This window comes from Bos indicus x Bos taurus, chromosome 25 (assembly GCF_003369695.1).
Source record: "Bos indicus x Bos taurus breed Angus x Brahman F1 hybrid chromosome 25, Bos_hybrid_MaternalHap_v2.0, whole genome shotgun sequence".
NCBI lineage: Eukaryota > Metazoa > Chordata > Mammalia > Artiodactyla > Bovidae > Bos > Bos indicus x Bos taurus.
This window is the reverse complement of record NC_040100.1, coordinates 40,632,150-40,655,019: the sequence shown is the minus strand read 5'-3', so window position 1 is coordinate 40,655,019 and position 22,870 is coordinate 40,632,150. Positions and strand designations below refer to the sequence as shown.

Genomic DNA, 22,870 nt, shown 5'->3' with positions numbered 1-22,870 from the left:
TAGTGTCAGCACTCCAGACCCCACATCCAGCCCTGATGCAGTTTGACAGGGCAGAAATTGTCTAAGGCATAGACTGAAATGTGATGTTATCTTTGCAAATGGCATTGTGGGTGATTTCATTTTATTCTTTATGCTCTTATAAATGGATTACTTGTATAATAAGAAAAAAATAAATGGTGTTTAAAATACTGAAAACATCTGATCTAGAAAACAGGCCAGTCTGTCTGGGGTTCTCTTCCTAGGGCAACACCACCCACAGAAGAGGCAGGGTGCCTTTTATCAGGGGTTTGGCCAGGCAATGAGGAGCAAGGTAGGTTCGAGATGCAGGGAGATGATCTCATTCCAGGTCCGGGCCCTTCGTCCTTGAACTCTGGCCTCAGTGGTCCTGCTGCTTTCCCACCGGGTTCCCGAGGCCAGGGAAAGCCCCCTAGCCTTGCTGGTCGTCAGTAGCTCCAGGCAGCTAAACTGTGAAGGAAGGGGCTCCCTTTGTGGATTTCCACTTGGTGTCCCACTGTTGAACTTTCAGGGGAAGTTGGTGTGGGTGCTCGGCCTGTCATGGGCTCTTCAGAAACGCCACAGCGTGTGTGTGTTACGCTATCAGTCACACTTGGCTCTTCAACAGGTGTTCTACAAGGGAAGGGATGAGCATGTGGCAGTCAAAGACCTGACGGTGAACCTATACCAGGGCCAGATCACGGTTCTGCTAGGCCACAACGGAGCGGGCAAGACCACCACCTGCAACATCCTCACAGGTGCGTGTGGACCAGCTCGCCCAAGGACGCACTGGAGAGACCCTTGGTCCAGATCAAGATTGTCTGGCTCCATTTCCCGTCATCAGATTTCCCTGACATTTTTGTTTCTTGTTTGTTTTTTACCATTTAGTGATTCACATTACCCTGTGTCAGGAGGAGGGAATATCTGACTTTTTCAGTCAGTCTGAGGTACTTAGTTTCAAACACTTCCAGGAAACTGTGAACACTGCTGGGCATGTTTCCTTCCAAGCAGAACCTTCCAGTACAGTGAGGCACCACTGATCCCTCAACCAAACATTTCATCCAAACAAATCATACTTTTGATTGCTAGGGGTACTTTTAGAGTGATACCTGGTGAATTATGCTGAAAGTTGTCAGTTTCAGAATAATTTTTATGCCTAAATAGTTCTTCCCATCAACTAAAATAATATCTGCGATATTTGAAAACTCATTCATTCAAGAAAAATGTATTTATTTAAGGGTTAACCCATGTAAGGCTCTGTATAAAACCAGCAAGATACATTTCCAAATCTCAAGGAGCTCTGAAAGCTGACCAGTTCCTCCACTGGTTTTGGATACAGAACACCAGGTGTCTGGAGAGCTGTGAGCTCCTCAGAGTCCAGCTGCCACAACCCTCCTCACAGACTGCTGACATACCTTCCACTGAAAACATTGAAGAGCAGCAATATTGTGAAGCTTGGTCTGAGGTGCCTTTGGTATTGGGACACACACACATATATATTCTTTTTTCAGATTCTTTTCCATAATAGTTCATTACAGGATATTAATGAATATAGTTCCCTGTGCTAAAATATAGTTTATCTATCTATAGTAATGTATATATGTTAATCCCAAACTTCTAATTTATCCCCCGCTTTCCACTTGGGTATCCATAAGTTTGTTTTCTATGTCTGTGAGTCTGTTTCTGTTCTGTAAATAAGTTTGTTTGTATTCATTTTTTTTGGATTCCATATATAAGTGATATCATGACGTTTGTCTTGCACTGTCTGCCTTACTCCACTTCGTATGGTATCTTTAGGTCCATCCATGTTGCTATGAACAGTATTATTTCATTCTTTTTTCATGTCTGAGTAAAGCCTTCTTTATCCATTCTTTTGTTGACGGACATTTACGTTGCTTCCATGTCTTGACTATTGTGAACAGTGCTGTTATGAACATGGGGTACATGTATCTTTTTGAATTAGAGTTTTTGTCTTTTCCAGCTATATGTTCAGGAATGAGATTGTTGGATCATACAGTAATCCTGTTTTTAGTTTTTAGGAGCCTCCAGATTGTTTCTCATAGTGGCTCCTCTAATTTACATTCTCACCAACAGTGTAGAAGGATTCCCTTTTCTCCGTACCCTCACTAGCATTTACTAATTTGTAAATTTTTTGAAGTTAAGATGGCCATTTTGACTTGTGTAAGGTAATACTTTGTTGCAGTTTTGCTTTGTATTTCTCTAATAATTAGCGATAGTGAGCATCTTCTCATATGCCTGTTGGCCATCTATACGTCTTCTTTGGAGAAATGTTTATTTAGATTTTCTGCCCATTTCTTGATTGAATTGTTTTTTTATATTAATCAGTATAAGTTATCTATATATTTTGGAAATATAAATCTCTCATCGATACATCATTTGCAAATATTTTCTTCCATTCTGTAGGTTGTTTTTTTGTTTTGTTTATGGTTTTCTTTGCTGTGCAAAAGCATTTGGATCCCATTTGTCTATTTTTGTCTATGCTTTTCTTGCCTTAGAAGACAGATCCAAAAAAGTATTGTTATGATTTATGTTAAAGAATTTTCTGTTTTCTTTTAGGAGTTTGAGAGTAGCCAGTCTTACATTTAGTTCTATTTTGAGTTTATTTTTCTATATGGTGTGAGAAAATGTTCCAGTTTTATTCTTTTACATGTAAATGTCCCATGGAAAAGAGACTGTCTTTTCTGCATTGTATATTCTTGCCTCCTTCATAGATTAATTGACCATAAGTGCATGGATTTGTTTCTGGCTTTCTATCCTGTTCCATTGATGTATGTGTCTGTTTTCATGCCAGTATCATACTGTTTTGATTATTGTAGTTTTGTAGTATAGTGTGAAGTCAGGAAGCATGATTCCTCCTATTCTATTCTTCTTTATCAAGATTGTTTTGGAGATCCAGGTTCTTTTGTGTTTTCATACAAATTAAAATCATCTTTTTGTTCCAGTTCTGTGGAAAAAAAAATGCCATTGGTAATTTGATACACATTGTGATGAATCTGTGGGTAGCCTTGGTAGTTTGATCATTTTAACAATAATAATTCTTCCAATCCAAGAGCACAGTAAATCTTTACATCTGCTGGTGTTGTCTTCAATCTCTTTCATCAGTATCTTATAGTTTTCCAGATTCAGATTTTTTTTATTATCTCCTTCAGTTCAGTTCAGTCACTCAGTCGTGTCTGACTCTTTGCGACCCCATGAATTGCAGCACGCCAGGCCTCCCTGTCCATCACCAACTCCCGGAGTTCACTCAAACTCATGTCCATCAAGTCGGTGATGCCATCCAGCCATCTCATCCTCTGTCGTCCCCTTCTCCTCCTGCCCCCAATCCCTCCCAGCATCAGAGTCTTTTCCAATGAGTCAACTCTTCGCATGAGGTGGCCAAAGTACTGGAGTTTCAGCTTTAGCATCATTCCTTCCAAAGAACACCCAGGACTGATCTCCTCTACAGTGGACTGGCTGGATCTCCTTGCAGTCCAAGGGACTCTCAAGAGTCTTCTCCAACACCACAGTTCAGAAGCATCAATTCTTCGGTGCTCAGCTTTCTTCACAGTCCAGCTCTCACATCCATACATGTCTACTGGAAAAACAGTAGCCTTGACTAGACGGACCTTTGTTGGCAAAGTAATGTCTCTGCTTTTGAATATGCTATCTGGGTTGGTCATAACTTTCCTTCCAAGGAGTAAGCATCTTTTAATTTCATGGCTGTAGTCACCATCTGCAGTGATTTTGGAGCCCAAAAAAATAAAGTCTGACACTTGTTTTCCCATCTATTTCCCATGAAGTGATGGGACCAGATGCCATGATCTTAATTTTCTGAATGTTGAGGTTTAAGCCAACTTTTTCACTCTCCTCTTTTACTTTCATCAGGAGGCTTTTTAGTTCTTCTTCACTTTCTGCCATAAGGGTGGTGTCATCTGCATATCTGAGGTTATAGATATTTCTCCCGGCAATCTTGATTCCACTTGTGCTTCTTGCAGCCCAGCGTTTCTCATGATGTACTCTGCATATAAGTTAAATAAGCAGGGTGACAATATACAGCCTGTTGTTCCATGTCCAGTTCTAACTGTTGCTTCCTGACCTACATACAGGTTTCTCAAGAGGCAGGTCAGGTGGTCTGGTATTCCCATCTCTTTCAGAATTTTCCATAGTTTATTGTGATCCACACAGTCAAAGGCTTTGGCATAGTCAATAAAGCAGAAATAGATGTTTTTCGGGAACTCTCTTGCTTTTTTGATGATCCAGCAGATGTTGGCAATTTGATCTCTGGTTCCTCTGCCTTTTCTAAAACCAGCTTGAACATCAGGAATTTCACGGTTCACGTATTGCTGAAGCCTGGCTTGGAGAATTTAGAGCATTACTTTACTAGCGTGTGAGATGAGTGCAATTGTGCGGTAGTTTGAGCATTCTTTGGCATTGCCTTTCTTTGGGATTGGAATGAAAACTGACCTTTTCCCGTCCTGTGGCCACTGCTGAGTTTTCCAAATTTGCTGGCATATTGAGTCCAGCACTTTCACAGCATCATCTTTCAGGATTTGAAATAGCCCAACTGGAATTCCATCACCTCCACTGGCATTGTTCATAGTGATGCTTTCTAAGGCCTACTTGACTTTGCATTCCAGGATGTCTGGCTCTAGGTGAGTGATCACACCATCGTGATTATCTTGGTCGTGAAGATTTTTTTTGTACAGTTCTTCTGTATATTCTTGCCACCTCTTCTTAATATCTTCTGCTTCTGTTAGGTCCATACCATTTCTGTCCTTTATTGAGCCCATCTTTGCATGAACTGTTCCCTTGGTATCTCTAATTTTCTTGAAGAGATCTCTAGTCTTTCCCATTCTGTTGTTTTCCTCTATTTCTTTGCATCTGTTTCTACTACCCCTAAATGTCCTTGTACACGGTCATGGAACATATACTCCTTGGCTGCTGCTGACTGTGACATGAAACAGGATAGTATGTGTAAGAGCAGCAGACAAAGCCGAGGGCATCAGTCAGCCTTTGTACTGTTGTGGCTCTGAATGACAATGACTTGAGGATATTATGTCTTCCACTTGCTTCTAGGACTTATTACACCTTCAAGAGGACAGGTATTTATCAATGGATATGAAATTTCTAAAGACATGCTTCAAATCCGGAAGAGCATGGGCTGGTGCCCCCAGCATGATATCTTGTATGATAACTTGACTGTAGCGGAACATCTTTATTTCTATGCTCAGGTGAGTCGGTGGGTGATAGACTTGGTTTCCTCTGTATCCATTTTTAAGGATGGAAGATAACTTGCAACTTTCTGACTCAACCTCAGAGAAACTTGAAACCTTGTACTGACACTATTCCCTAAATATTCAGGAAAAGGCAGGGGTGTGGCATTTAAGATCTTTGAATTAGAGAGTTTCTAGAAAGTATTGTTTTAGTCTAATTATTTACTTTATTGATGAAATTCACATATCATAAAATTCACCATTTTGCTTATTTTGCAATATAAAATTCAGTAGTTTTAAAAACTACATTCACAGCACTCTCTAACTACAGAACATTTTCATCTCCCTGAAAACAAACCTGAATCCATCAATGGTCACTCCCCATTCTTCCTTCCCCCCAGCCCCTGGAAATCACTAATCTGCTGTCTGTCACTGTAGATTTGACTATTCTGAGTAGTTCATATGAGTGGAATCACACAAAATGTGACCGTCTGTGTCTGGTTTCTTTCACTTAATGTGTTCAAGAATTATCCATATTTCAGCATGTATCAATACTTCACTCCTTTCAATGGCTGAATAGTGTTACCTTGTTTGGAATTGTATGCCATATCTTGGTTATCCATTCATCAGTTGATGGACTCCTGGGTTGTACCTTTCGGCCACGTGAATAATACCATGAATACTAATGTTCAAGTTTTTGTTTAAGTTTTAGTTCTTTGAAGTTTCAGTTTCACCTAGTTTCAGTTCTTTGAAGTATATACCTAGTAGTGAAATTCAAGGGTCATAAGCTCTACCTCTGTGTTTAACTTTTTAAAAAACTTTCTGAGGTACTTCCATTCTAGGTGCCATAAATTGGTATCTCATGGTGGGTTTGATTTGCATTTCCCCAATGACTGTAATGATATTAAGCATCTTTTCATTTGCTTATTGGCCATTTATTTATTTATTTGGAGAAATGTCTACTAAAGCCTTTGCCCATTTTTCAGTTGGGTTGCTTATCTCTTTGTAGTTTTGTGTATTCTAGATGGTAGATCCTTATCAAGTATATGATTTGCAAAAAACTTTCTCCCAGTTCTGTGCATTCTCTTTCCCCTTTGTTGATAGTGTCCTTTGATGCACAAAAGTTTTGAATTCTGATGAAATTCAGTGTCTCTGTATTTTCTTTAGTTGTTATGCTCTTGATGTCATATTTTAAAAAGCATTGCCTGGGATTTACACCTGTTTCCTTCTGAGAGTTTCGTACATTAGTTCTTACATAATTATACATTAGGTCTTTGATACATTTTGAGCTAATTTTTAGATGGTGTGAGATAGAGGTCAGATTCATTCTTTTGCATGTGAATATTCAATTGTCCAGCACCATTTGTTGAAATGACCATTATTTCCCCATTGAATAGTCTTGACACCTTTGTCAGAAATCAACTGACCGTAGATATATGGGATTATTCCTAGACTCTCACTTCTATTTCATTGGTCTGTGCATCTATCCTTATGCCAATACCACAATGTCTTAGTTAGTATAGCTTTGTAGGAAGTTTAAAAGAATATTTATTTATTTATTTGGCTGTGCCAGTTCTTAGTTGAGGCATTGGGATCCAGTCCCCTGAGCAAGCCTGGGCCCCTGCCTTGGGAGCATGGGGCTTTCTGCCACTAGACCACCAGGGAAGTCCCTGTAGTAAGTTTGGAAATCAAAGAATGTGAGCCCTCCAACTCTTTTTTGTTTGTTTTCAAGACTGTTTTGCCTGTTCCAGGTCACTTTCATTTCCCTGTAAACTCTAGGGTCAGCTTGCCCCTTGCACTCTTTATTCTTCTGATATGCTGCATCACTGCAGTGCAGTTTGACACTAAGGATGGAGCCAGTGCACGCTTCACACGCTACAGGCACAGTGCCCCACAGACTGCGGCCGTGTCAGAAAACGGCCGCGAGCCTGGGCTCCCAACAGAGCACTGCCCACAACCCGCCTACAAAGTTAGGAGTTCCCACTGACTCCTCAGCTTCACTAATTCGCTAGAAGGACTCACAGAACTCAGGATTATAGTATATATTATATGTATATATTATAAAGGATACATAAATCAGTACCAGTAAAAGAAGAGACATGCAGGGTGATGTCTGGGAGGGTCCCAAATGAAAAGCTTCCATGTCTTAAGAATGTGTCACCCTCTTGGCGCATCACTGTATAGAGGGTAGCTCACCTAAGTTTCACCTAAGTGTCTAGTTTTTTTTTTTTTAACTTTACAATATTGTATTGGTTTTGCCATATATCAACATGAATCCACCACAGGTATACACGTGTTCCCCATCCTGAACCCTCCACCCTCCTCCCTCCCCGTACCATCCCTCTGGGTTGTCCCAGTGCACCAGCCCCAAGCATCCAGTATTGTGCATCGAACCTGGACTGGCAACTCGTTTCACATATGATGTTATACATGTTTCAGTGCCATTCTCCCAAATCATCCCCCACTCCCTGTCCCACAGAGTCCAAAAGACTGTTCTATACATCAGTGTCTCTTTTGCTGTCTTGTATACAGGGTTATCGTTACCATCTTTCTAAATTCCATATATGTGTGTTAGTATACTGTATTGGCAGAGAAGGCATTGTCACCCCACTCCGGTACTCTTGCCTGGAAAATCCAGGGACGGAGGAGCCTGGTAGGCTGTAGTCCATGGGGTCGCTAAGAGTCGGACACGACTGAGCGACTTCACTTTCACTTTTCACTTTCATGCATTGGAGAAGGAAATGGCAACCCACTCCAGTGTTCTTGCCTGGAGAATCCCAGGGACAGGGGAGCCTGGTGGGCTGCCGTCTATGAAGTCGTACAGAGTCGAACACGACTGAGGTGACTTAGCAGTAGCAGCAGCATACTGTATTGGTGTTTTTCTTTCTGGCTTACTTCACTCTGTATAATCGGCTCCAGTTTCATCCACCTCATTAGAACTGATTCAAATGTATTCTTTTTAATGGCTGAGTAATACTCCATGGTGTATATGTACCACAGCTTTCTTATCCATTCATCTGCTGATGGACATCTAGGTTGCTTCCATGTCCTGGCTATTATAAACAGTGCTGCTATGAACAGTGGGGTACACGTGTGTCTTTCAATTCTGGTTTCCTCAGTGTGTATGCCCAGAAGTGGGATTGCTGGGTCATATGGCAGTTCTATTTCCAGTTTTTTAAGGAATCTCCACACTGTTCTCCATAGTGGCTGTACTAGTTTGCATTCCCACCAACAGTGTAAGAGGGTTCCCTTTTCTCCACACCCTCTCCAGCATTTTTTGCCTGTAGACTTTTGGATCGCAGCCATTCTGACTGGCGTGAAATGGTACCTTATAGTGGTTTTGATTTGCATTTCTCTGATAATGAGTGATGTTGAGCATCTTTTCATGTGTTTGTTAGCCATCTGTATGTCTTCTTTGGAGAAATGTCTGTTTAGTTCTTTGGCCCATTTTTTGATTGGATCATTTATTTTTCTGGAATTGAGCTGTAGGAGTTGCTTGTATATTTTTGAGATTAGTTGTTTGTCAGTTGCTTCATTTGTTGTTATTTTCTCCCATTCTGAAGGCTGTCTTTTCACCTTGCTTATAGTTTCCTTTGTTGTGCAGAAGCTTTTAAATTTAATTAGGTCCCATTTGTTTATTTTGCTTTTATTTCCAATATTCTGGGAGGTGGGTCATACAGGATCCTGCTTTGATGTATGTCAGAGAGTGTTTTGCCCATGTTCTCCTCAAGGAGTTTTATAGTTTCTGGTCTTACGTTTAGATCTTTAATCCATTTTGAGTTTATTTTTGTGAATGTTGTTAGAAAGTATTCTAGCTTCATTCTTTTACAAGTGGTTGACCAGTTTTCCCAGCACCACTTGTTAAAGAGATTGTCTGTAATCCATTGTATATTCTTGCCTCCTTTGTCAAAGATAAGGTGTCCATAGGTGCGTGGATTTATCTCTGGGCTTTCTATTTCGTTCCATTTAAGTGTCTAGTTTTTATTGGAGTTTCATTACATAGGTTCATGAGTGAATCATGAACCTCGTGACTAAACTTAATCTGCAGTCTCTCCCTCCTGGCAGATCGGGAGATCAGATTGATAACCTGGCTCAAAGCCCCAACTCTCAAACTACATGGTTGATCTTTCTGATATGACCAGCCAGGATCTTGAACACTTCAATAGCAGGTGTACTCAGTACCTGAGGTAGTACTCAGGTACTACCAGGAGTAACAAAGACATACCATCCCTCCAAGGATTTAGAGGCTCCTCCCAGTAACTGGGGACAGACACCAGGCAGATTCTTTATTATTTAATACATACAATGATTCTTAATATATGGAACCTTTCTTGCATTCCTGGAATAAATCCCATTTGGTCATGGTGTATAACCCTTTTAATATGCTGTAGTAGCTGGGCTGGAAGAAGCACAAGCTGGAATCAAGACTGCCGGGAGAAATATCAATAACCTCAGATATGTAGATGACACCACCTTTATGGCATAAAGTGAAGAAGAACTAAAAAGCCTCTTGATGAAAGTAAAAGAGGAGAGTGGAAAAAGTTGGCTTAAAGCTCAACATTCAAAAAACTAAGATCATGGCATCTGGTCCCATCACTTCATGGGAAATAGATGGGGAAACAGTGGAAACAGTGTCAGACTTAATTTTTTGGGCTCCAAAATCACTGCAGATGGTGATTGCAGCCATGAAATTAAAAGACGCTTGCTCCTTGGAAGGAAAGTTATACCAACCTAGATAGCATATTGAAAAGCAGAAACATTACTTTGCCAACAAAAGTCCGTCTAGTCAAGGCTATGGTTTTTCCTGTGGTCATGTATGGATATGAGAGTTGGACTGTGAAGAAAGCTGAGCACCGAAGAACTGATGCTTTTGAATTGTGGTGTTGGAGAAGACTCTTGAGAGTTCCTTGGACTGCAAGGGGATCCAACCAGTCCATTCTAAAGGAAATCAGCCCTGGGTGTTCTTTGGAAGGACTGATGCTAAAGCTGAAACTACAATACTTTGGCCACCTCATGAGAAGGGTTGACTCATTGGAAAAGACTCTGATCTTGGGAGGGATTGGGGGCAGGAGGAGAAGGGGACGACAGAGGATGAGATGGCTGGATGGCATCACTGACTCGATGGACGTGAGTCTGAGTGAACTCCGGGAGTTTGTGACGGACAGGGAGGCCTGGCGTGCTGCGATTCATGGGGTTGCAAAGAGTCGGGCATGACTGAGCGACTGAACTGAACTGAACTGAACTTAGTATTAATAAGTCATTTTTTTAGATGGTTCAAGATGAAAAAGCCAGGTCTTCCCTGGCAGTCAAGTGGTTAAGACTCTGCCCTTTCACTACCAAGTGCCCAGGTTCAATCCCTGGTCAGGGAACTAAGATCCCACACGCCTCACAGCTTGTGGAAAAAAAAGATGCAAAAGCCTTGTATCCCTTTCCCTGAAGGTAGTAAGTTTACTGTGTATCTTTCTCATGTGTAGTTTATGTATATATAATACCCCCCCTTATTTGTGGGGGATTTGCTCCAAGACCACCAGTGGATGCCTGAAATCTCAGATAGTTCCAAAGTCTATATGTCCTCTGTTTTTTTTCCTGTACATGCAACCTATGACAAAGTTTAATTTATAAATTAAGCACAGCAAGACATTAACAATAATCAATAAAATAGAACAATTATAACAATATACTGTAATAAAGGAGCTTCCCTGATGGCTCAGATGGTAGAGAATCTGCCTGCAATGCAGGAGACCCAGGTTCAATCCCTATGTCAAGAAGATTCCCTGGAGAAGCAGATGGCCACCAACTGCAGTATTCTTGCCTGGAGGATTCCATGGACAGAGGAGCCTGACGGGCTGTAATAAAAGTTACGTGAATGTGATCTCTCCCTCTCACAATATTTTATTGTACTGTACTTAAAGATGGCACTGTGGTAAAGAATCCATCTGCCAATGCAGGAGATACAAGAGACATGGGTCTGATCCCTGTGTCAGGAAGAACCCCTGGAGGAGGACATGGCAACCCACTCCAGTATTCTTGCCTGGAGAATCCCATGGACAGAGGAGCCTGATGGCTACAGTCCGTGTAGTTGCAAAGTTGGACACGACTGAAGCTACTTAGCACGCACGCACCGTTCTTGTGATTTCAGATGGTAGGATGCCCATGTGATGAGATGAAGTGAGGTGAAGGATTTCAGGCATTGTGACACAGCTTTAGGCTGTTGACCTTCTGATGATTCATCAAAAGTAGGATCCAGGCTCCAGGTGATCCTGGATCATCAGGTCATGGAAGTGTTGATGGTTGGATGTCAAAAGCAGACGATGTCAGTGGGTAGGGATCCTGAGCAGGACAGAGCAGTATGGCACATGATTTCAGAGTTCAAGACACTCAGAATGGTGTGCACAATTTAAAACTTAGAATTTTATTTCTGGTAATTTTTTATTTAATGTTTTCAGACCATGCTTCACTGTGGGTAGTGGGTAACTAAAACTGTGGAAAGAAAAATCTCAGATAAGGGAGATAAGGGGTTACTGCTCTACAAGCAAAATGCTTGTTGGGCGCTCCCTGGCCCCGTTGGAAGCCCTGGCCGGATCTCCATCCCTGCCGTTTCAGCTGAAAGGCTTGCCGCGTCAGAAGTGCCCTGAGGAGGTCAAACGCATGCTGCACGTGCTCGGGCTGGAGGAGAAGCGGGATTCCCGGAGCAGGTTTCTGAGCGGCGGGATGCGGCGCAAGCTCTCCATCGGCATTGCCCTCATCGCGGGCTCCAAGGTAGGCCCGGGGGGCCTGCGGTGCAGCCTGAAGCCCAGGCCGGGGCTCTGCCGTCCTCACGGGGCTGCCCCTCCGCCCTCCAGGTGCTGATGCTGGACGAGCCCACCTCGGGCGTGGACGCCATCTCCAGGAGGGCCATCTGGGACCTTCTGCAGCAGCACAAGAGCGACCGCACCATCCTGCTGACTACCCACTTCATGGACGAGGCTGACCTGCTGGGGGACCGCATCGCCATCATGGCCAAGGGGGAGCTGCAGTGCTGCGGGTCGTCGCTGTTCCTCAAGGAGAAATACGGTGAGCGGGGCCGGCGGGCAGCCGAAAGTCCATTCCACACGGGTCGCGTGGCTGGTCCAGGTGCGGGAGAAAGTGCCCACTGGTCATGTTCCCCGAGGGCCCCTGAGGTCAGGTGGGGAGCGGCCTTCTCTAGACGGCCTGTCTGCTCCCTGTGGGTGGAGACCCGAGGCCCAGGCAGAGGGGCTGTGAGAATGACAAGGAGAGTGGAAAGAATCTCTGAGACTTGGAGTCAGAAGACCTGTGCCTGAGCTCCATGCTGGTAGTTTACTCCTTCTTCATCCTTGTTACAAAGTTAGTTCATCGTTTTGTAGCCTTAGTTTCAGTTCAGTTCAGTTGCTCAGTTGTGTCCTACTCTTTGCGACCCAATGGACCACAGCACGCCAGGCTTCTCTGTTCATCACTATCTCCTGGAGGTTACTCAAACTCACGTCCATCGAGTCAGTGATGCCATCCAACCATCTCATCCTCTGTCATCCCCTTCTCCCGCCTTCAATCTTTCCCAGCATCAGGGTCTTTTCAAATGAGTCAGCTCTTTGCATCAGGTGGCCAAAGTATTGGAGCTTCAGTTTCAGCATCAGTCCTTCCAATGAATATTCAGGACTGATTTCCCTTAGGATGGACTGGTTGGATCTCCTTGAAGTCCAAGGGACTCTCAAGAGTCTTCTCCAACACCACAGTTCAAAAGCAGCAATTCTTCAGCTCTCAGATTTCTTTATAGTCCAACTCTCACATCCATACATGACCACAGGAAAACTATAGTTTTGACTAGACAGACCTTTGTTGGAAAAGTAATGTCTCTGCTTTTAATATGCTGTGTAAGTTGGTCATAGCTTTTCTTCTAAGGAGCAAGCATCTTTTAATTTCATGGCTGTGGTCACCATCTGCAGTGATTTTGGAGCCCAAGAAAATAAAGTCTCTCACTGTTTGCATTGTTTCCCCATCTGTTTACCATTAAGTGATGGGACCAGATGCCATGATCTTAGTTTTCTGAATGTTGAGTTTTAAGCCAGCTTTTTCACTCTTCTCTTTCACTTTTATCAAGAGGCTCTTTAGGTCGTCTTCACTTTCTGCCATAAGGGTGTCATCATCTACTTATCTGAGGTTATTGATATTTCTTCTGGCAATCATGATTCCAGCTTGTGCTTCACCCAGCCCAGCATTTCGCATGATGTACTCTGAATATAAGTTAAGTAAACAGAGCGACCATATACAGCCTTGACGTACTCCTTTCCCAATTTGGAACCAGTCTCTTGTTCCATGTCCAGTTCTAACTGTTGCTCCTTGACCTGCATACAGATTTCGCAGGGGGCATTTCAGGTGGTCTGGTATTCCCCCCTCTTGAAGAATTTTCCACAGTTTGTTGAGATCTACACAGTCGAAGACTTTGGCATAATCAATAAAGCAGAAGTAGATGTTTTTCTGGAACTCTCTTGCTTTTTCAGTGATCCAATGGATGTTGGCAATTTGATCTCTGGTTCCTCTGCCTTTTCTAAATCCAGCTTGAACATCTGGAAGTTCATGGTTCACGTACTGTTGAAGCCTCACTTGGATAATTTTGAGCATTACTTTGCAGTGTGTGAGATGAGTGCAATTGTGCAGTAGTTTGAGCATTCTTTGGCATTGCCTTTCTTTGGGATTGGAATGAAAACTGACCTTTTCCAGTCCTGTGGCCACTGCTGAGTTTTCCAAACTTCTTGGCATATTAAGTGCAGCACTTCCACAGCATCATCTTTTAGGCATTGAAATAGCTCAGCTGGAATTCCATCACCTCCACTAGCTTTATTCCTTGTGATGCTTCCTAAGTCCCACTTGACTTCACATTCCAGGGTATCTGGCTCTGGGTAAGTGATCACACCATTGTGGTTATCTGGGCCTTGAAGATCTTTTTTGTACAGTTCTTTTGTGTATTCTTGACACCTCTTCTCAATATCTTCTGCTTTTGTTAGGTCTGTACCGTTTCTGTCCTTTATTGTGTCAATCTTTGGATGAAATATTCCGTTGATATCTCTAATTTTCTTGAAGAGATCTCTAGTCTTTCCCATTCTATTATTTTCTTTTATTAAAATGAAGATTAAGAGACCTTGTTCCTCAAAGAGGGAGCTAATGCCTGCATAGGACGAGTTGTTCTCTCCACAGCAGGGCGCACTCCTGCTGGACATCTCGCCACAGACATCCCCCTCTTTTCCTGGCCCCCAGCCGTCTGGGTTTCCCTCTAGTGTCTCTGACTGCTCCTGTGCATCACTTCTACTTCTAGGCTTGGAAGTGCCCAGGTCGCGTCACTATTTTTTCCCCTGCTCACTGACTTGGTGGTCTCATTCAGTGTCCTGACTTATACGTATCTGTGCTGAAAAATGTCTCTGCAGGACCTCTCAGCTGAACTCCAGACTTGTGTGTCTAACTGCTTACTCTGCACACCCCTAGACAGTGAACGTATCTGTTGGACTGTCCACGGCTGATGGCACAGCTGAACTCCAGCTCTTGACCAACACACTAGCTCACCCACAGTAAAGGCAGCGCCATCCTTTTAGCAGCGTGGCCAGAATCTCGGGGCTCCCTGATCCTCTATGTCTCTCATAGCCCGTATCTGATCCATCTGCCAATCCCCGTGGCCCTGCCTTCCTCACACCCTGGCCCAGCGTACTGTCTCCCTACCTGGATCATTGAAGTTGCTTCCAGCCCACAGCTGGCCTCTGGCCCACTTGTCAGAAGGAGTGTGCCACTCTGCTGCTCAGTCCACCGATGACTCCCCATCCCACTTTGTGAAAGGAGAAGGCAGGGTCCTGGGAGCTGCTCAAACACCTTGCTTAGCCTGGTCCTGCTTCCCCAGCCATTTCTCCTGATATTCTTCTGCTCCCGCCTCAGGGCCCCCTTTCTGATCCAGGACATGGGCCTCCTCCTGCATCCCAGCCCACGTATCACCATGCCGCCTCCTCTTCCTCAGGTCTTTAGTCCTTTCAGAGATGTCACATTCTCAGTAAGGCCTTCCCCAGCTTCAAAGTCATGATCCCCCATACTCTGTATCCCCTTCCTGTTCATCTTTTGCCTTAGCACTTATCACTAATATGGTCTTGATTTACTTATTTACCTTATCATATGTCTCACGTTCCTGTAATGAAAGCTCCTTGAGTGATGATAGGGATTTTTGACTGTTTGATCTGCTGCTATATGCTCAGTATCTAGAAAAGTACCTGTCAGGTCACAAGAGCTCAGTGAATGTTTGTTGAGTGACCACAGTGCCAGCAATGTAGTAACAAGTGTTACTAGTAGCTTCTGAAAGAATATTTAGAATACCATAGGGTATGTATTCTCAAAACATAATTTAATTATGAAAGAGATACTTTTGTTCTTAACCTTAATGTTCAAGGTCTCTCTCTGCTCAATTTTCACTTCTCCACATTAGTTATCCCTTAAGCAGAGTGTTGCCTTTAATGCAGCCCTCCTTTTATTTTTCCTAGTATCGCTAAATGCTGTTATCACCTCCCAACTACGGAGTCAAAGGAGAGACTCAAGAATAGTGTTATAGACCTTCCAAGGCAAATTCACCACAGCTCTCCAGTTTGTCTAGCCTATGGAGCTGTCATGTTCTAGGCTATTGAACACTAAGGGTAACTAAAAAGAGAAAAACCATTTCATGATCTTTTAAATGTTTCAGGTGCAGGATATTATATAACTCTGGTAAGAAAACCACATTGTGACACAGAGAAGATTTCTCTTCTGGTTTACCAGCACATACCAAATGCAGTTTTCCAGTCTAGCATTGGAGAAGAGCTAACATTTATCCTTCCTAAAGAGAGTGCACACAGGTATGGACCTGAGAGGGCTGGAGTCATTTTTTGCATGTGCTCAGTGTTCAGTCATCTCTCTTGTCCCTGTCCTCACCAAGGGCTCTCAATTCTGTAATGGTTTGGATTTCTAGGCCTTTGATAGAAGGCAATGGCAACCCACTCCAGTGTTCTTGCCTGGAGAATCCCAGGGACGGGGAAGCCTGGTAGGCTGCCGTCTATGGGGTCACACAGAGTCGGACACGACTGAAGCGACTTAGCAGCAGCAGCAGAAAGACACCACACTCCAGCCAGAGTGCACTTGAAAATATAGGACTCTGTTGTTGTTTAGTCACTAAGTCACATCTGACTCTTTTGCAGCCCCATGGACTGTAGCCCTCCAGGCTCCTCTGTCCATGGGATTTCCCAGGGAAGAATACTGGAGTGGTTTGCCATTTCCTTCTGCAGGGGATCTTCCTGACCCAAGGATCGAACCTGCATCTCCTTCATTGGCAGGAGGGTTCTTTACCATCTGAGCCACCAGGGAAGCCTTGTGATCATGTTCCCTCCCTCCTTAAAAACCCCTGATGGCTCCCAGCTGCTTTCAGATTAAAATAAAATTATGATGGCATCAGAGGGGCCCTTGACTGTGTGAACTCTAATTACAGGCACCCAAGTAACTGGGCTCAGATGAAAACTGTACTTGATTTTCCTTTATATTACAGTTGACCCTTGAACGACACAGGTTTGAACTATGTGAGTCCACTTATACCTGGATTTTTCAATAAATAGGTTACTATGGTACTGCACTACCCCTCGTTTGGTTAAGTCTGTAGATGCAGAACATTTGGACTGAAACTCCAGTACTGTGGCCACCTCATGTGAAGAGTTGACTCATTGGAAAAGACTCTGATGCTGGGAGGGATTGGGGGCAGGAGGAGAAGGGGACAACAGAGGATGAGATGGCTGGATGGCATCACTGACTCGATGGACGTGAGTCTGAGTGAACTCTGGGAGTTTGTGATGGACAGGGAGGCCTGGCGTGCTGTGATTCATGGGGTATCAAAGAGTCGAACACAAGTGAGCAACTGAACTGAACTGAACTGAACTATAAAGTTATAAGTGGATTTTCGATGTGGGGTGGGAGCCAGGGTCAGCCTTGTAATTATTTCAGACCTCAGACTCACTCCCAACATGTCCCTCTCTCCCTCTCCTCAGTCCTCATGTTTCTTTTGGATAGGAATCTTAGTTATACTTCATTGAGAAAGTAAACACCATCCAACAAGTACTCTATTTATCCCTTTTAACAGACCTACAAACTTGCTTTTTTCAACACCAGCTCAAGTACTCAGCCACTTGGTCTTGGGAGTTTGCTGGTTTGGTTATTTCCTCTTTCATCTACATCATCTACTTCTCTTCTTTGGCTCATGTCCATGAACATATTAGTGTGCTCTGGAGATACACTGTCTTGAGCCTGCCTCTCTTTCCAGCCACCACTCCATGTCCTGTAACCCTGCGCAGGTGAAGCTTTCTAAAAATAGGTTAATCATGTTGCCTGCTTTATCTCATTGCCCATGAATTACTCAGTCTACTTCACAGTGACTTTCACACCCTTCCATGCAAGCTGGAAAAATGCCTATTCAGGTCTTCTGCCCATTTTAAAATTAGGTTGTTTGTCTTTTTGATATTGAGTTCAGTGAGCCATTTATATGTTTTTGGATATTAACCCCTTATCAGTTCAGTTCAGTTCAGTTCAGTCGCTCAGTCATGTCCGACTTTTTGCGACCCCATGAATCGCAGCACACCAGGCCTCCCTGTCCATCACCAGCTCCCGGAGTTCACTCAGACTCATGTCACATACTATTTGCAAATATTTTTTCCCATTTCAGTAGCTAATCTTTTTTTTTTGTCAATAGTTTCCTTTGCTGGTGCAAAAGCTTTTAAGTTTAATTAAGTCCCATTTGTTTTTGCTTTTGTTTTCTTTGCCTTAGGATATAGATCCAAAAAAATATTGTTATGGTTCGTGTGAAACTGTGTTCTGCCTTTGTTTTCTTCTAGGAGTTTTATGATTTCTGGTCTTCCATTTAGGTCTTAGTCCATTTTGAGTTTATTTTTGTATATGGTGTGAGAAAATGTTCTAATTTCATTCTTTTACATGTAGCTGTCCAGTTTATTTCTCAGCACAGCTTAACAAAGAGACTGGGTTTCCCCATTGCCTGTTCTTGTCTCCTTTGTTGTAAACTGATTGGCTGTAGCTGTGTGGGCTTATTCTGGGTTCTCTGTTCTGTTCCATTGATCCACTTGTCTGTTTCTGTGCCAATACCATACTGTTTTGATTACTATCGCTTTATGTGATACTTCCAGCTCTAGTCCTTTTTTTTTTCTCAAGATGGCTTTGGCTATTCAGGCCCTCTTATGTTTCCATACAGATTTTAGAATTATTTGTTCTAGTTCTGTCAAAAATGTCATTGGTATCTTGATAGAGATCGCATTGAATCTGTAGATTGCCTTGGATTGTATGGTCAGTTTAACAATAATAATTCTTCCAATCTAAGAACAAGTGTATCTTTCTACCTGTTTGTATTGTCTTCAGTTTCTTTCATCAGTGCCTTATGGCTTTCCAAGTACTGGTCTTTTATCTATAATGTTTTTATCTATATATGCTATAATGTTCTTTATGTGATGGTAAATGAAATTGTTTCCTTCATTCTCCTTTCTGATAATTTTTTGTAAGTGTACAGAGCTCTGTGTACAGAACAGAACAATATAGAACAATAGAGTTCTGTATATTAACTTTGTATCCTTTAAATTTTACAAATTCATTGATGAGTTCTAGTAGCTTTTTTATGGCATCTTGAGGATTTTCTACATATAGTATCATGTCACCTGATAATGGAGACAGCTTTACTTCTTCCTTTCCAATATGGATTTCTTCTATTTCTTTTCTTGTCCAATTGTTGTGGCCAGGACTTCCAAAACTATGTTGAATGAAAGTGGTAAGAGTGAGCATCTTTGTCTTGTTCCTGATCTTAGAGGAAATACTTGCGGTTTTTCACATCAAATGTGATGTTAGCTGTGGGCTTATATGTGGCCTTTATTATGTTGAGGAACGTTCCTTCTATTCCCACTCTGTGGAGAGTTTTTACCATAAATGGATATTGAATTTGCCCAGAAAATTTTCCTTCATCTGTTGAGACAATCATGTGAGTTTTATTCTCTAGTTTGTTAATGTGGTGTATCACATTGATTGATTTGCAGATACTGAACCAACACTTGCATCCCTGAAATAAATCCCACTTGATCACAGTATGTGAACCTTTTAATATGTTGTTGAATTCAGTTTGCCACTATTTTGTTCAGAATTTTTGCATCTATGCTCATCAGTGATATTGGCATGTAATTTTCTTTTTCTGTGTGATATCTTTGTCTGGTTTTGGTATCAGGGCCTTATAGAATGAGTTTGGAAGCATTATGTCCTCTGCAATTTTTTGGAATAGCTTGAGAAGGATTTTTCTTCTCTAAATGTTTGGTAGAATTCACCTGTGAAACCAGCTGGTCCTGGACTTTTGTTTGTTGGGAGTTTTTAAAAATTATTTCTGATTCAGTTTCATTACTGATAGTTGATCTCTTCATATTTTCTATTTCTTCCTGGCTCAGTCTTGAATTTCTGTGAATTTGCCCATTTCTTCTTTATTGTCCATGTTATTGGTGTATGACTGTTCATATAAAGTTCTTATATTCCTTTGTGTTTTCGTGGTGTCCATTGTAGCTTCCCCTTTTTCATTTCTGATTCAATTGATTTTGGCCCACTCTCTGTTTTTCTTAATGAGTCTAGCTAAAGGTTCATCAGTTTATTTATCTTTTCAAAGAAACTCCTCTTAGTTTCATTGCTTTTTTCTATTGTTTTTGGTCTTTATTCGTTTCTTCTCTAATATTTATGATTTATTTCCTTCTGCTAACTTTGGGTTTTGTTTTTTCTTGTTCCTCTAGGTTCAGTTTAGGTCATTTTAAAATTTTCTTGTTTCCTGAGGTTGGCTTGTATCACTATAAACTTCCATCTTAGAGCTTCTTTCTTTTGCCACATCATGTAGATTTTGTATTATCTTGGCTTCATTTTCATTTGTCTCTAGGTATTTTTAAATTTCTTCTTTGATTTCTTCAGTGACTCATCAGTTGTTTAGTAGCATGTTGTTTAGCCTCCATGCATTTGTGGTTTTGCAGGGTTTTTTTTCATGTAGTTGATTTCTAGTCTTATAGTGTTTTAGTCAGAAAAGATGCTTGATATGATTTCAGAGATGAATTAATATTTACTTTGCACCTGCAGTGTGCTAGGTGTATATTTGATTTATCCTTACAGAAAGTTTTGAAGTAAATGGTATTATTTATGCTCATTGTTCAAGTTCAGAGTCATGAAGCTCAAGAGGGACAGAATTGAGACTTGAACAAATATCTTCTTAACTCCATAGTCCGTGCTTTTTCCTTTGTAGAAAGCCAAGGGTAATAAGGAGGGATTCAACTTCCACCTTTGATGAATAAAACTGCTCTTCCCTTCCAGCTTTGAAGCTCTGTTTACGGACTTGGAACTGAGGCAGGAAGAGCTGGGCATTGCCAGCTTTGGGGCCTCTGTCACCACTATGGAAGAAATCTTCATTCGGTAAGTGAATACAAAACCATAGATTCCAGGAATCTTAGGGTTGGAAGGGTACTTAAACGTTGCCCAGTGTTTGAATCCTTTCTGTAACATCCTCACTGAATAGTCTTCCAGCCTCTGATATTCATTAGTGTAGAAAATATTGAATATAATATCATCCAACAAACATAATTTTAACATAAAATCCTAGGAATGAAAAGCAAAAAGTGGCATTGTATCAGTTGGGATGCTTTTGACTCTAAGTAACAGATAAACCGAACTCGACTGGTTTAGACAATTAGGAAGGTTTATTATCTCATTTAAAATAGCACTGAAACATGTATATTATCATATGTGAAATAGATTGCCAGTCCAGGTTCGATGCATGAGACAGGGTGCTCAGGGCTGGTGCACTGGGATGACCCTGAGGGATGGGATAGGGAATGAGGTGGGAGAGGGGTTCAAGATGGGGAACACATGTACACCCATGGTTGATTCATGTGCTGCTGCTGCTGCTGCTAAGTCACTTTAGTCATGTCTGACTCTGTGCGACCCCATAGACGGCAGCCCACAAGGCTCCCCCATCCCTGGGATTCTCCAGGCAAGAACAGTGGAGTGGGTTGCCATTGCCTTCTCTAATGCAGGAAAGTGAAAAGTGAAAGTGAAGTCTCTGAGTCTTGTCCGACTCTTAGCAACCCCATGGACTGCGGCCCACCAGGCTCCTCCATCCATGGGATTTTCCAGGCAAGAGTACTGGAGTGTGGTGCCATTGCCTTCATGTGAATATATGGCAAAAACCACGACCATATTGTAAAGTAATTAGCCTCCAATTAAAAGAAAAAAAAAAAGATTTCCCAAGGTAGGGCAGCTCTGGCATTGGCTGATTCATCCACCAAGCTATTTGAATGAAGCAGGAATGCTGGCTCAGTGCTAGGAAGGCTTTGAGGGGGCCTCCCTGGTAAACTTCCCAGGCAGCCACACTGGGCCATAAAGTGGCAAGGAGACCAGGTCAGTATTATTTTACCCAGTCTGGTAATGTTTGTCTTTGAAATAAAATATGCAGGCTATTTATGAGTATTATTTATGATATATTAAAATTTATATCTATCATTTTTTAAAATATCAAAGAGGACACTAATAGATGCAGAAATATACCATGTTCATGGATCGGAAGAATCAATATAGTGAAAATGAGTATACTACCCAAAGCAATCTATAGATTCAATGCAATACCTATCAAGCTACCAATGGTATTTTTCACAGAGCTAGAACAAATAATTTCACAATTTGTATGGAAATACAAAAAACCTCGAATAGCCAAAGCAATCTTGAGAAAGAAGAATGGAACTGGAGGAATCAACCTGCCTGACTTCAGGCTCTACTACAAAGCCACAGTCATCAAGACTGTATGGTACTGGCACAAAGACAGAAATATAGATCAATGCAACAAAATAGAAAGCCCAGAGATAAACCTACACACCTATGGACACCTTATCTTTGACAAAGGAGGCAAGAATATACAATGGAGAAAAGACAATCTCTTTAACAAGTGGTGCTGGGAAAACTGGTCAACCACTTGTAAAAGAATGAAACTAGAACACTTTCTAGCACCATACACAAAAATAAACTCAAAATGGATTAAAGATCTAAACATAAGACGAGAAACTATAAAACTCCTAGAGGAGAAAATAGGCAAAACACTCTCTGACATACATCACAGCAGGATCCTCTATGACCCACCTCCCAGAATATTGGAAATAAAAGCAAAAATAAAAACAAATGGGTTCTAATTAAAATTAAAAGCTTCTGCACAACAAAAGAAACTATAAGCAAGGTGAAAAGACAGCCTTCAGAATGGGAGAAAATAATAGCAAATGAAGCAACTGACATCTAATCTCAAAAATACACAAGCAACTCCTACAGCTCAATTCCAGAAAAATAAACGACCCAATCAAAAAATGGGCCAAAGAACTAAATAGACATTTCTCCAAAGAAGACATACAGATGGCTAACAAACACATGAAAAGATGCTCAACATCACTCATTATCAGAAAAATGCAAATCAAAACCACAATGAGGTACCATTTCACGCCAGTCAGAATGGCTGCAATCTAAAAGTCTACAAGCAATAAATGCTTGAGAGTGTGTAGAGAAAAGGGAACCCTCGTACACTGTTGGTGGGAATACAAACTAGTACAGCCACTATGGAGAACAGTATG

At 41.9% G+C, this 22,870-nt stretch overlaps 1 protein-coding gene across 1 annotated transcript in view; it reads left to right on the top strand.

Annotated features, from left to right (window-relative positions):
- Nucleotides 1-22,870, top strand: part of LOC113883545 (ATP-binding cassette sub-family A member 17-like) — a 98,303-nt gene that overhangs the window by 34,238 nt on the left and 41,195 nt on the right. Inside the window, exons 11-16 of the mRNA XM_027527351.1 lie at nt 623-752; nt 5,071-5,225; nt 11,811-11,966; nt 12,050-12,260; nt 15,913-16,063; nt 20,577-20,675. Coding sequence (XP_027383152.1) covers nt 623-752; nt 5,071-5,225; nt 11,811-11,966; nt 12,050-12,260; nt 15,913-16,063; nt 20,577-20,675 — 902 coding nt within the window. The remainder of the gene's footprint in view (nt 1-622; nt 753-5,070; nt 5,226-11,810; nt 11,967-12,049; nt 12,261-15,912; nt 16,064-20,576; nt 20,676-22,870) is intronic.